General features: G+C 39.1%; 1 protein-coding gene across 1 annotated transcript in view; it reads left to right on the top strand.

The window, feature by feature from the left end:
* Window positions 1-8543, top strand: part of DAP (death associated protein) — a 51330-nt gene extending 42787 nt beyond the window's left edge. The window contains exons 3-4 of the mRNA XM_056484611.1: window positions 5215-5257; window positions 5885-8543. Of these exons, the coding sequence (XP_056340586.1) occupies window positions 5215-5257; window positions 5885-6004 (163 nt within the window). The 3' untranslated portion in view covers window positions 6005-8543. The remainder of the gene's footprint in view (window positions 1-5214; window positions 5258-5884) is intronic.
* The last annotated feature ends 6957 nt before the right edge of the window (window positions 8544-15500 follow it).

The raw sequence follows: 15500 nt of genomic DNA, 5'->3' as shown, positions 1-15500 counted from the left end.
AATGCCTTATTTTCAGGAGGTTTTAAATTTAATTCTATTTTAAAGGTATTTTCTAGTAGTAATTTTAAATGTAGTCTTCTGCAAGTGTCACTTTCTACTTCTACTGTAAAGAAGGTAAATGAGAGCAATATTACCTACTCCTTAGTATATTGTGTACTAATAGTTCTTAACTGTCTCCTTTTGTGGGTTCTTTGTGCTCTCTCAGCTATTTTTTCCATCTATATTTTTTGCTCTAGTTCTTCACTTACAGTGTTCCTGACCCAAATGCCATATTTTAATTGAGGTGTACTGTGAGGTACTATTTTCACTATTGCTTTTTCTTGTTCCCTCTTTGTCTTGGTGTGTTATTTTGATTTTTCTGATCCCCAGTGTAAATGGGGTACACACCTTCTTCACTATCTGGCTGCAGTGAAACCCTTTTCCCATTTTATGAGCTTCTGTGTTCATGTGGACAGGAACAATGCTTATGTGTTGGGATGTTTCCTGGTTTTTTCAGCTTGAAGGGAGCCCTTTGGTTTGGATTGCTCTGTGAGCAGTGCTCACAGTCCTTCCTCCAGACTGGATTTGCTGTTCAAACTGCTGCTGGTAGCCAGCATTAGATCCAATCCATCCCATCAGGTAGGGGATGCAGTAGGCAATTTGTTGCTCCAAACACCATAGTGGCTGCAGGTGTTCATCCCCCCCATGGCAATGCTTTGTTCTGCATTTGGGACTACTCTGAAACAGCTATGAATTTGTGTGATCTCTGTGTGCACACATGCACAGCCTCTGCACATACATGCACACGTTCACTGTGCACATTTTATATTTATTTAGAGATTTATAGGATAGAGATACAGTTAACTGGAAATTTCCCTGTTAAATTAGAAAACTGGTTTAGTCTGGTTTAATGGAGTTGGATAAATACTCATCTGCCCTATGTATGTTCTGTGGCCTCTGGGAGATTTCACAGTAACTCCTGTGTCACTGTGTTTGTCTTTACAGTATGTCTGTCATACTTCAGTTCAACCAATCCCTCTAAGGTGAAGGCATAAGATTTGGTATTATTAATGCTTTTTTTCATCTAATTAATGATCTTTTCAAGTTATTTCATCTTCTTTGTGATTTACCTTCCATGTCAGATAAAAATCTTATTTAAGCTAAGTATTATGAAATAATAGAAATCTTTATTCTATTTGAACAGTAAGGATAAATGAATCCAGTAGAGAATCTGATGTTAAACAGGTGCAGCATCGCACATGTAAAATCAGGGTAAGTTCTCTGAACGCTTAATCTTAACAGATGTGTTCTTTTTCTCCATATGTTATAATAAATAAGGATTTGCTCTGAAAGTATTGACACAAACACTAACTAGTCTTGGCAAACACAAAACTGTGTTCCTTACACAGTATCAGCTGTGGCTATTAATTAACTTTAAGTAAATGTGTGCATTAAATAGCTGTAAAGCACATATATGTATAAACAAAATCAGTTTTTGTCAGAAAATATTTTTTTTTGCTTTCTTGTTTACTGATGCCTAGACAAAGGAATGCTGCATCTTCAAAACAACATCTGTCAAACCGATTTTCATCAGATTAAGTATATCCTCAGAACAACCATCACAGCTTACAAAATACTGGAAATGTAGGTTGTGCTTTGCATAAAACACCAATAGAATTTAAAGCACTTAAAAGTGTTTTACAGATGTAGCAATGATAGCCTGTGCCTGTTCTCCATTTTTGTTTCTATTTTCAGGAGGTTCTTGGGAAAGATAATGAGTGATGTTGCAACACTGCAATCCCAGTAGATGTCTCAGAGTGCAATTACAGAGTTATGGTCCTGGCAGCTAATCTGGGTGCACAAAAGCCCACGGTTTGGGAGTCTGGCAGTAGAGACTGAATTTATTATGACAAAGTTCATCTGTGGAAAGATTTTTCTCATTAGGAATGAAATTAAAGCATGAATCACTGACTGATTATCCAGGCCTTTCTCTGATCTGTTGAATTCTTCATTAGTATAGATGTGTGATTATATATGCTCTGGCCTGGTTCTGGTTCTATAGATAATCAAAGATAATGAATAATATTAATTCTTAAAAGATTTTTTCTGAAACAATGTAATCTGGTAAAAATGTAAGGAAAGCCAGTGTCTTGACATAGGACATAAATACCAACACACTCAATCATTCTCATTTCTGGCCAGCTTTCTGTCTTCTTCCCTGCTACAAGATAATTAATACATGGAAATGAGCTTCCTATTGGGCTGGTGTGTCATCCATGAGAGCAAAGCATTTTGCCTCTGTGGCAAGTTAAATAGAGGTGAAGCCTCATTACCGTGTGCACCTGCAGCTGATCATGGAAACTTGGGGCAGCCAGAAAACAAATGCCAGGGTTTCTGCAAGGTCTTTGTGGATGGAGGGTTAGAGGCACTTGAGCTGGAAGCCATGTCAGCATTCCCGTTAGTTCTTCCATTTAAAAGCTGGAAATCTGGTATGAAGCAGGAAGAGTCCAGTCAGAAACCCATGGAGATGACAAACCAGGGGGAAAGTCAAGAAGAAAACTGTTCAGCAGCATCTGGGAATAGATACATTTTGCAACTCTGATTTCCTGTTAAGTTCTTCCCTGTGTGTCAGCACAATCCTAGAATGTGCCACATGAACCCCAAGTGGGGTGTTTTGGTGCCTACCACACACCTGTGGGAGAGCCCTAATCAGTGTTTCCAAGGGACTGTAACTAAAGGCAGAGCCCATTGCATACAAACAAGGCTGAGTATGTTCTGTCCTGACAGCATTCAACATAAATGCTTTGTGTCTGAAAAACACAGTTTTTACTAGGAAAATGGTACTGCTGACTTTGGTCTTCTTTATAAATATGTGCTAGCTGTTTCTGAAGTACTACCTGAAGCATAAACCTCAGACTGGATTTTAGCTTACCTGAAAATGACAGTGATCTTTAGAGGATCTTCAGCCTTATTCCTGAGACAAAAGAACATACCATTAAATTAAAATAAGTACGGACATCTGCCAAAAATTCTAACTCTAGCCAGCTCTATCATGTATTTAACATGAGACTTAACACTTACAAGTTCAGGTCCTTTGAATATTAATAGCATGACATTTCAACAGGAGACCAGGGTTTCTGAGAAGATTTTTGCAATTTGCAATGGTAAAAGATGTGTTTGGAATGACATTATGCAAGAGATTCCTTCTGGTTATAATTTTTGGCCAAAGCCATGGAGAATTGCACTTGTTTTAAAAACAAGAGTTATGAACCACACAGCAGGTAATACAGTGTGATAGCTGGTGAACAGCTCGTGGCACATTCAGCAAATACAGGCTCTGTTGGGGAAATGTTGATTTGAATTTCATGCATCATCCAAGCATAATGAACATTGAAAGGTCATGTTAAGAATATTTTAAAAATCCATTTGATTTGACTTTTTCACTCTCCAGTATTGTTAATAATATAATGTCAAGCAAAAACCAGTTTCTCTGAGTGTGACTAAAGCCAGATTCCATGTATAGTTGAAGAATAAATTGCCATACTTTCTTTTTTCTTTCCATTTACTGTTCATTTCCTTTATAATGTCATGGCGTAAGTGTGTGAAATGTACCCTGAGCCACTGCAGTACATCTGTATTTTCTCAGTCAGAGTTATTTCTTTGAGTCTGTTACTCAGCATCCAGTAAGTCTCATGCAGACTGTAACCTACTAATTGGCTGAGTATAATTAGAATGAGATGGAAGTTTTGCTATTGATCTTCGCTTGTTATTAGTTTGTACTGACAGAAAATTGAACTGAAAAGGTCTAATACAACTATCAAAATGTTATTTCTCATTGCAGGAACTATGACTGTTACTCTTCCATGGAAGTATTTTAGAGCAGAACTCTTTCTTTCTCCTTTTTTTCTAATCTTGTCTTTCTCTGACTTCAAAAAATTCTAGGAGGGATGCTGAGCCTTGTTAAGTAACCAGGCTGTTCAGAGACTGAGTAGCAATACCTCAAACAGGGCTCAGGCAATATTTATGACTTCATTATATCAAGTCTAATACTGTGCTGCTTGTTATCTTAACTTCACACAACATCATGTTAATAAATTTTTACAAGTTGTGTAGTTGTAAAGAGCATCATAGTAATCACTATCATTCCTCTAATAGGTCATTTGATTTGTGTGTGTGCTTTGTGTTGTTCCAGCCTCATGAGCTGTAACATCTCAGGGTAGAGCCCTTCCTGTGGCCCAGGTTAATGAACCACCTGCTCTGAGTCCTCAGTTACAGATATTCTCAGGGGGAGGACACCTTCAACTTCCCATTCTGCTTCCCTTTGCAGTGCCTCAGGTTACATGGTTTTCTCACAGGAGAATTACCTCTCCTGTGGAGATTTTCTGGAGCTGCAGGTCTCAACCCTTCTGCAGACTCCATGCAGATGTGTGGTTTTACTTGCCAGGTAGGCACTGAGATTGCTGTAATTCAGACACTGGCAGTGCCAGCAGGGCAGGCAGTTGGACATGGCTGTGTGTTGCCTCCAGGTAGAGGTGGTCACTTCAGGACATCAGTGCCCAGGGAAACCGATGGCTCGTGCTGCCCAGGCTTCAGAGAGCTCTGGCTGTGGAGAGTCTGCTCCTGTTGGTGTGGATGGAGAGCCTGCAAACGAGAAATCAGGAAGTGCTTTGATTTATGTTTTTTAATATTTGTTTGATTGCAGACACGTTTCTTTTCTTATAGTAGAGTAAACTACCTGCTTGAAAATCTGTAATTTAAAGTACAGAGTGTTGCTCTTTCTGAGACTCAGAATCCTCATTCATTCGATCGACAGACGTAAACTTGAAATTTATTTTATTCTCTCACACAGCAGTGACTTTAGTCCAGCTGCAGTTTTCATTGTGCAATACAAATACACTAAGCCTAAAGTACTGCTGGCAGTTTATGTATAAAATTTGAGGATTAAGAAACCAATGCAAACAAAGACTCAGCTTTAAGAAGCAGTATTGTTGGACTAGCCCCTTACTGCTGTCACAATCAGTGTGAAGTAATAGCAGCCAAAACCTACAAGTCTGGTTTTGGCTGCAGTAAGTACTACTAAGGCAGTAGTCATTTGAAGAGGAAATTCTTCTTGTCTGTTTGAAATATTAATCAGTTTCCAAAAATGCCACCTTTTTTTTTCATTGTATGTGTGATTTCCTTTCCATTCTTACCTTCTAAATAACTGGTAAAAGTAATCCCTCTTATTTTTTTCAGCCCACCGAAGCCAGCAGTGTTCATCTCCGGTGTCATTGCTAGGGTAAGATTATCAGTAAATTTCTCTCAGTCATAGCAAAATTACTGTAAGCTTTTCAGAATTACCACCAATCAGAGCAAAATTAATCTTTTTCATACCCCTTTCTCTTTTGTGAGAAGAGGCTTTGTGTTTTCTCTATTCATGTAGGAAGGCCCTTTGAGCATTCTTTCTGGGTTTGTGTGAAATTGAAATTATTCATTGAAATTATTTCCACCGTTTTTCTTTGAATTTTAGCACTTTAAGTTTATTGGATCATCTTTTTATATCTAAGCTAGATATTACTGTATTCATTTCCTTTGGATGCAGCTGCATATTAAACTGCTGCTGTAGCTTCATCTGTGATGAGGAGCTCCTGCCTGTAAGGATACACGCTTGAAGATAGTGTGTCAGCTGCCATATGTGCCTTGAGGTACTTTATTATTGGATAGTGTGTGTAACTGGAAGAAGTGAAGCTTGCATAAGAAAAATTTTGAAGTTGACTAAAAGAATAAAAATATAGAATGTGTACAGGGGTAACATGCAATACTGTTTTCCATCTGATTTTTAAATTTTTTAGAACTTATATCAATTTGAACTGGAAAGTACACTTGTAAGATTCCTTAAACTTTTGCTCCTGTGTTCTTCAAACAGGGTGATAAGGACTTCCCTCCAGCTGCAGCTCAGGTGGCTCATCAGAAGCCACATCCTTCTGTGGAGAAGCTTCCTCACCCGCAGCACGTCAAACAGCACATCCACCAGCCTCGCAAGTGAGCTCCTCTCAGGATTTCTGCCCAGCTGCTCTCTGAGAATAAGTTTTCAAGAGAAGACAAAAACCCTTTAGCATTCACCCTGACAAATCTGTAAAATTGACATCTAAAATAATATACTGTTTCTTTTACTTTAATTCTCAAGGGTTAATAAGAATGAAGACATTGTTCAGTTGTTATCCCAGATGGAAAATTTGGTGTTGAGTATTTGCTGATCAGGGGTGCTTTTTTATAAGATTTTTCTTATTGCCAGGATAAAAGCTTTAGTATGAATAATATGATTAATGAGCTTTGTATTTTTAGTTGTGGATTCACAATAGCAGATAGATGATGTAGTTTTTATGCTAAGCCAGTAAGGAAGAACTGGCACCTTTACTGTCTGGAGGGAGTTCTTCGGGTGTGTTGAGACAGAAGTCAGCAGTTGTCTTGATTATGTAGAACTCTTGCAGCCTTCAGTATCCTACAGTGTTACACCCCAGTGCCCTCTGGATTCAACCAGGGAGATGATGAAAGGGCCCCCATACATTCTTGAGTGGGCAGAGATCCAGCTGAATCTTCTCTACTTTGTACTTGCACAATCTTGCTGAGATTTTTCTCTCTGGTGGTTTGTGGGTATGAAGAGGAGAGAGAAATCAGAATACAAGAACACTGCTGCTGTAGACAAGTCATTTGTAATCTCATGGATCTCACTGGGGACTGTATTTTTGAGTGATTTCTCATTCCAATAACAAGCTGAAGGAGTTCATATCCCTCCAAACTGAACTTATTTTAAGTTGGTGAAAAATCTGTTCACTTTTTTTAATTTAGAATTTGAGGTCACCTTTTGAAATTAAGAGATACCATTATTAAATTTGTTTATGATCCAATCTCTTTTGCACATGGTATTTTTTCCTAGTCTTATTCTGAAGACAGTAGTGATATGAGGGAGTAAAATTATTTCCAAATAGAGCAATTGTTTTATTTTTATCACATAATTAAATCATTTGATTTCCCAGTTCACTCAGCTCTATCATTTTACTTTTCTTTTCACCTCTGTAAAAACCAGGAAAAAAATTTGTGCATTCTGCCTATTTTAAAGTGTCCTTCTGTTTTTAACTGACTACAAATACCATATAGCCTTTGGTACCCTCCAGGTTTATAAAGTTTCTAATGATGTCAAAAAAGTGGGAGCTAATGCTGCAGCCATTCACCTGGCAAATCAGTGAAATTTTAGGGTCACTTAGGGCTTTACCAGTTCATTTATGGTTAAAAAACAGTGAGGAAAGTTTAAAAATTATTATTTTTAAAAAAATTCTGCAGATTTAATAATTATTTCATGAGTAGCTGATTTAAAACAACAGCAACAAAATAATGGGAAATATGGCCCATTTCACAGGTGGAATAACTCACTTCATGTGGGTTCAGGGGACCTGACATTTCCATCTCTTCACAGGTTTGAAATGGAAATGATGCTTTGCAAATTGTATGCATGGACATTTATTCTAAACCTAAGGAAGGATGTACAATCTATATATGCAGTCCTTATTTCAATTTGATTAGAAACCATACTTGCCTTAAGGAATGAGTGTTGTTTGTAAGAATTATTCTGTATTAGAATATGTGTAATTTTCCAAAGCTGCTTTCTGTTTCTGATGTTGGTGCAGTGAGGCCTTGTTGGCAGCTGCTTATGAGTGCACAAGTGGCTCACACCTGGGCAACTCATTCATAAGGGTGGCATTGCTGAGCCTCCTGGGGTCTCTGCAGGAGATGATTTGCTGGTAGGGATGTTTGCAGACTCAGGACAGGAGGTGGTTGGTGGTGCAGCTGTAGCTGTCCCTGTGCTGTGTCAGCAATAGAGCAGATCATGACAGTCACTTCTGGTACCTGCTGGCCTGAGGGGGAGCTGGGAGTTTAGGTATGGCTTCATGGACCAAAGGGAAGGTCTTTCAGGATGAGCTGCATCACTCTTGGCTCCACTGACTGCAGTGGAAAAAAGCCTCAGTGTGGAGGCACACAGTGAGGTGGGGCTGGGTACCTCTGCTCCATGTCTTGTAATAGGCAGAAATGGTTTTGAAAGCCACACTCCATCTCCATTCTGACAGTAAAAGTTAGGAGCATGGATGCTTTCCAATTGCAAACTACTGCTCCTGGTTATTAATGCAATATATACACCATATATAGAGAATACCTGATTTTTGTCTTTGATTGCTTAGATAGATATGTAAGTTTGTACAATGAAGTATGTCTCTTAAGATGGCTTTAGTGGCTTTTAGAGTACAGAAATTCATACATGATTAGAAAATGTCTCTGTATGAAAGCATATTATATATTGCTGGGAGGTATCCATGTTTATACGTAGATGTCCTTACCAAAGCATTATCTTGTCCAAAGTAGTCATAACTGGTGAACTGGATTTCTTACTGATGGTTATTGATACTCTTAAAATATGTTGCAATAGCATATAAGCACCAGAGATGTTCAGATGTTACCTTGAAATGACTGCAAAAGAAATTTTCTGTAATTGTCAATGTGGCAATAATGCAACAATAAAGCATGAAGTTGTATATTGGGCTCCTTTTCCTCTGTAAGTGCAATGTAAATCAGCAGGGTGCAGCTTTGTGGGATTGATGGGATTTTATTACAGACTGCTGCATGACTAATCAACATTTTATAGACAGTGAAATTTATTATGAAGTTTTATGACACAGTGGATGAGCTGTTTTGAATAGTCCAGTCTCATGTAAAATAAAAAGTAGATGCTGCCAGCTAGAATGGGAGTGCTGTTTTCCACTATGAAATTGGAGATGCTCGCTCAGCCCCTGTGAAGCTAGAGAATCTAACCCTGGTAACAAGCCAGGACGGTAAAGGAAATTAAATGGAACATTTTCCATTGCTTTGCAAGTTCTAGTCTTTCAGAAAAAGCAAGTATTGTAAACAGAAGAGGTGGCAAGCTTTTCATAAAGCTGCAGTTAACATCACATACTGCATGCTGTAACATAAGTGATTTGCTGAAGAATGTGCTGAAATTGCTGCAGTGTTTCTGGGACCTCTGATACTTTGGGCATCCCATGTGCAGTGTAGGTGTAGTGTGTATGTAATACAGCAAATGTGTGTGATACAGTGCACAGGTGACAGCTGCTGCCCTGGCACTGTTGCAGTGTTACATCCTTAGACTCTGCTCTCACACAATCATAGAATTGTTTAGGTTGGAAAAGACCCTTAAAGTCATGGAGTCCAAGCATTAACCCAGCACTGCCAAGTCCGCCACTAAACCATGTCCCTAAAAGCCACATCCAGGCATCTTTTAAATACCTCCAGGAGTGGTGACTTAACTGCTTCCCTGGGCAGCCTGCTCTAAAACTTGACAACCATTTTGGTGAAAAAAGTTTTCCTCATACCCAATCTAAACCTCTCCTGGCACAGCTTGAGGCCATCACCTCTTTATGTTGTCACTTGTTACCCTGGAGAAGAGACCAACCCCACCTTGCTACAACCCCCTTACAGGTAGTTGTAATGAGAAATAGGACGACCTCTCAGCCTCCTTTTCATGCTACATTATTCAAAAGATATCTTCTTTCATTAAAACTTTGGGAAAATACATGTGCATGATGTCAGGCATGCTGTTGATTGAGCTGTCCGCTGTTACTCCAAATTCCATGGCATTGTAATCAGCAGAATTGCAGATGTTAGTAGTAATTAGAAATTATTTACTTTATGTCAAGTATATGATCACTAAATGCCTTGAAACAGAAGTTTTGCACTTTTTTTCCACAGTAGTGTGATCACTGTATGCTCCTAGCTGCCTAATGAAAATACTCACAGCAATTTTCCATACGAAAGTGAAGGGAATGAACGGACATATGTTTTTATCCCTTTGGAATAATTTATTCTGAATACTCCCCATCTTCATGGGGGAGGGGGGCATGGGCTTTATAAGCCACTTCTTGTGTCCTCTTCAGATTTGGATGTATTAAGTTTAAAATGAGATTTAAGTCTAGGCTAATGCCTTAAGATGCTGGATTAATAGACATAATTGCATTTTAGAAAATGTGGGAATGTCAGTATGGGTACAGTTACTTTTACAACAGGGGGATATGTTGCTGGTCAGAGGCTGCAATGATTAAAGAATTAAGAAGACAAATCTGTTTTAAGTTCTTTGCACACAAACCTTCCACAAGATAAAGACATTTAAATCTAACTGGTTACAGCTAATGGTATCTGCTGTATAAGGATGCAGAGGGATGCAGATAATAGTGAGTGGGTGGCTTGAGAAGAAACTGAGTCAAGTCTGCAACAATAAATCTTGGGATTTCTTTAGCAGATGGGTTTGCATGGGATGTAACCTTTGGTAAGTGCTGTGAATGATTGTATTATATTAAATTAGTAAGGGTTATTTCTCATTAAGGTGGAGGTTTGTATTTTGCTTGTCCCTGTGTTTTTGGGTCTCCTTCCAGAATGTGCATTTAATGGTTTTCTTCATCCCCCATCAGAGGAAAGACTGCAGCTCAGTATGCTATTTCTTGAATCATAAAATGGAAGCACTGGCATTCAGATATGAGGCCTGAGAGGAGAGGTGGAGTGCATTGTATTTGACAAAGCACTCTGTGAACAAAGAAGTAATTTCTATTGCAATGACTGTTTTCCTTCCCTTCACAATGCTGATCAGAGGTGAGAAAAAGAATATGATACCTCTTTCTGGGAATGTAATTTATTACTATTTGGAGCTGACAGGCATGCATGGTTGCTGATGATTTTTTGCAAAACACAGAATGCTGTCAATGACAAAACTGAAATGAAGGATACTAAAACTATGGCAAGCATGGATCTTGCAAGTGACCTTGGAAGAAACCTTGTAACATAATCTCTGCTGCCCAGATTTCGTTTGGAGGTATTTTTGAAAACATGAGTGTCTGCCATTCTGTGGGTCACTCTTAGCTTTAGAAAAAGAAAAGCATTAGTAATCCACAATGATTTTAAGGATTATGAAAATTGGGTAGCTGCTAATGACACTGCAGTTTGTGTCAGTAAGGGAACGTGTCATGTTACCTTCAGTGTAGTTTCACATTGCCCTAACTAAAGCTGGTTCAGCATAATTGTTTTTATCCTCCGTTCTGGCAGAGAAGCAAGTGGCAGGTCGTGAAGGTGTGTAAAAGGAGTTCTTAAGAGCCATGTGTGGTAGCTGTCTCAGGTGTCAATGGGTATCTGATACCATGTTAAGATGATACCACTTTGTTACACACAGAGGAGTGAGTGAACTGGGGAGCACAGCAAGGAAATTACAGTTTCCAGATCACAGAATGCTCTGAGTTGGAAGTGACTCACAAGGATCCACTGAGTCCAACTCTTAAGTGAGTGGCCCATATGGGGATTGGACCCACAACCCTGCTGGGATTAGCACTATGCTCTGGCCAACTGAGTTAATCTCAGGGTCACAGTGGAACCCACTTGGCTTCTCTCTCAAACCAGAAGCAGCTTTTGAAATATAGAAGAGTGGATTTAGTTAAAACGAAAAGCAAAAGCTAGCCATTTATTTCTGTATGCTGACAGCAGCTGAAATGACAAATACCTTGCCAGGTTTCAAATGTGACTGAAACCACGTGTTCAATGCCTTTTGGAGTAAAATTGCACCAAGTGTGCCAGTGTTTGGGTCTGAAGGAAGAGAGGCATCACTTTTTCCTTGTTTTATACTTACTTGTGAACCTAATGTATTTGACTGAAAACTTTGCTTGATATTAAAAAAATAAAGTGCCTTGTTTTTAAGTCTTATTTCTAAGATGAGGTGTGCACCTCATCTTAAGCTGCATTTAATTTTTCAAATTACATCTCTGAGAAAGATAAGGGTCTTCTGGTTTTGTCTCTTGAAGACCAGCAGACTGGAGCACGTGCCAGTGGAGTGTTGCACACTTCATTTTACTTCCTGGTGCATTTAAATCAGCAGTGAAGAGGAGCTGTGATTAGAGACGTAGAGCCTTAAGTATTAAAAGTAGAACAGCAAATGGATCAGCACAGAAGTGGATTCAGTTGTGCTCTGTAAAGCTGTTGTTAGAAGAAGATAAGAGAAAAGAAGCAGAGCTGTCATATTATTTCAGAACTGTATACTGGCCATTCCTTATGCTGCTCAGTGACCTCAATTTTCCCTGCCTAATTACATACTGAGATATATACAGTATATATACAGTATATATATGTATATATCTACATACGTAGATTCATAAATCTATGTGTCCTTGAATCTTTTTTGCATGGAAGAGGCCTTTGGATGAAGGAAATCTGCAAATGCAAATACATTTTAATAAATTCTGGTTCTTCTAACCTAAAAGGTTAAGCATAAAGAAATATGTATTATCTGTCTTCACTGCAAAAGGCAGCATGTATGTGCATATAGGATGTGGAAGTAAGATACTCTAGTTGAGCTGAGACCTAATTAATATTCATGTGTGTGTGTGTGTGTGTGTGTGTCCCTACAATGAGAGAATAGTCAGTTCCAAAAAATAGAATGTAAGATTTTATTCATCGAAGAGATGTTAAGCAATGGATGATCAGATTCCTTGGAACACAGAATTTGGGTGAAAATCTTCCACATCCTTTTGTGCAGGTAGCAAGTGTTACATCTGAGTTGCTAATAAAAAAGATCCACATCAGAAGCTAATTCCTTACCTAATTCCTTCCCTCTGGACAAGAGATAATGAATAGCAAGAATTCTTTTAGGGCCTGATTTATTACCCAGAACATAATAAACATTAGCTTGCTGCTGATGTGACAGTTGTGACAGCTGGAGGAGTTTGGAATGAAAGGCTGAAGCCTTAAATAAGCCTGTCAACTGAGCTTGTTATGAGGGTCTTGGTTAAACACTCAGACTTTGCTTTTCGTGGCCCCAAAGAGCTCCTACAACATCCACACTGGAAACTTCACAGTGTTAGAACTGTGCTTTGCATGCTGATGGCTGGCTCACTACTGGCTAAGGTAAATATTTATAGAAAGTATAGAGCTTGATCCAACTGTTTATCATGACCCACAAAATTCCTCTCCCCTAGATGCATATGCTTAGTTTGTTTGTGCACCTGGTTTTGTTCCTGGCTGCTATGATGTGCCTGTGTGTCACTTCTGATGGCTGGTCCTTCACAGTAGGAACTACTTTGTTAGCGGATGCAGGATATAAGACAGAATTTTAAAAGGCAGGCTCTATACATTAAAAAGTATGGAAAATGTTACCAATGTTATCTAAGCAGATCTCCCCTGGGAGATTTAGGATGCCTACAAGTGTAAGTTCTTCGAGGCAGGTTATTTTCCCATCCCATGCAGGCCACCAATCTTTTAGAGGATTTCTACTTTGTGTTTATAGTCCTGTTAACTTCAGTGATACTCTCCAAGGAATTAAGATAAATTCAGATTTATTTTGCAGGACTGAAGAGTCAAACTAGGTATTTCACATGAGGTAGACACCTCCAAACATCCCTCTTTTCAAACACTCTAAGTCCTTCCATCCTGAAAAGTGGTGGGGAAGACTTGTGGGCAGATCCTTTCCATTACGTGAGTTGTGTTTATGGAGTTCTGCAGTGGAACAGGGCTGTGTCCCATCTTCAGTTCTGCAGCTTAGTCACTGCTAAGCTATTTTTTAAGCATCAATTTCTAGACTTTTTTCTTGACTCACAAGTGTGTTATAAAGCTCTGGCCTCAGAGCTCTGGGAACAAAATTTTTGTATTTGTCATGCAAAATATGATCCTAGACCGTTGTTGTGTGGGTCCCATGATTTTCAAAATAGGGGATTGGAATTCCACAAATCTCCTTGGAAGAAGGGAGCACCTGTCTGTTCAATGCTCCCTGCTGGAACAGCAAGTTTAGAAGAAAAGATTACATGAATGAGAATATGAGTTATTTTGAAAACAGTTGAACAAAGTGCTTCAGAGTAAATTAGTTTATGAGATAGAAAGGGGGGAGGGATCACTTTTGTAACACACAGGTGTACATGTCCATCTAAACATATACATGTTGTATAATTCAGTATATCTGATTTTAATAACTAAGGGGAAAAGAGCCTAATTCTAATTTACTAGTAAACAAGTATACAGTCTGTTTCAGTAGAAACAAGCATAAGCCCAACCACAGCCTCTTTTTGAGGAATGATATAAACATTATATATAAATGTATATTTAAAAAATTATATCCTTTGTTAATTTACAAAACCAAACCCAGGGTTTCTGCTCTGCAGTTTCTCTTTTACTTATTTGTTGCTTTGCCTATAATCAAGCAAGACTGCAAAACAATTGGCAAGATGTCAGCTCAGCCTGCAGGTGCTATTGAAATGCTTTCAATAGACAGAATCAAGCAGGAGCTTCACTCTTGATTTATTGTACTTTATGTTCTGAAAATACAAATATTTCTGTGGCTGAGATTATAGAGTGGAAAGATTAAAGGACAGTACTTGAGGAAGAAGAGCTGTACCAATTACCCTGAGAAACAATTCCAAATAGCATTAGTGACCTGGTACTAGTACTGTGAAAGGTGGCTGAGTGAAGATGGCACCTTCATATCCATTTTGAGCTCTGCATTTTGATAGCTTAGCATTTGTACTCAAGGTAAAATGCTGGAGCCAATGTAAATGGAGAGCATCACTTCAATACCATTATAGTTCTGATAGGTAATACAAGCCACAAGGAATTAATATGAGCCCTGTACATTTTTTTCAGCCTTATTTGCTGGCATTAATAACCACAGAGCTGAAGACTTTTTGCCTTTCATCAGCTGCTCAGCAGAACCTCTTCAAGTGTAAAAGGAGAAGTGAACTTGTTTTTATTCTGCAGACTTAACAGAAATGCTTCTTAAAGCGAAACCCTCAATCCCTGTGTGCCTGGATTGCTCACTGAGAGGCAGGGGTGTCTAACATGTCATCTGCTGGCATCTCACTGCCCAGCACTGCCACTCTCAAGCACAGGCTGTGGTGACACCTCATGGCCCAGCTCCTGCCTGTGCCTTGCAAAGCCCCAGATTAACTCTGATGCAGCTGTTGGTTCTGTTTTGTGGTGGGCTAGGCTGCATCCAGGTGAGAACTTACTCAGGTGTGGGGAGGTGACAAATGCAGTGGCAGGGAGAGCATCCAGGCCGAATCTTTTCACTCCCTAAAACTGCCAGTGGATGCTGAGCATCAGTAGATTCTGTAGATTCGCTGAGGGATGGTTTAGCTGATGAACAGAGTTTGGGGAAGATATTAATGAAAAACAATGGTGTGAAACTGCAGCAGTCAAGCTGTTCTAACCTTGATATTTTGAGAGGAAGATGCCATACAGCCTTTTTAGGAATGCACCTTGGAAATGTTGATGCCTCGGAGCATCAACAAAGCCTAAAAGGTGTTATAAAGTATTAGAAGGTATTTTTATGTGTTCTCAAGATTCTTTTTTATTAGAGGTGAGTCTCCTGGTGTTCTGTCTCAGTCAGTCCTGTGGATGATGCAGTGAACAGCCTTTGGTCTTGGCCAGAGGCCGGCATGGAAGACCAGAGCATGTTCTCTGTACCCTTCCTTGCT

Source organism: Oenanthe melanoleuca, chromosome 2 (assembly GCF_029582105.1).
Source record: "Oenanthe melanoleuca isolate GR-GAL-2019-014 chromosome 2, OMel1.0, whole genome shotgun sequence".
Taxonomy (NCBI): domain Eukaryota; kingdom Metazoa; phylum Chordata; class Aves; order Passeriformes; family Muscicapidae; genus Oenanthe; species Oenanthe melanoleuca.
Note: the sequence above shows the minus strand (reverse complement) of the source record. Positions and strands in the feature narration are given on the sequence as shown.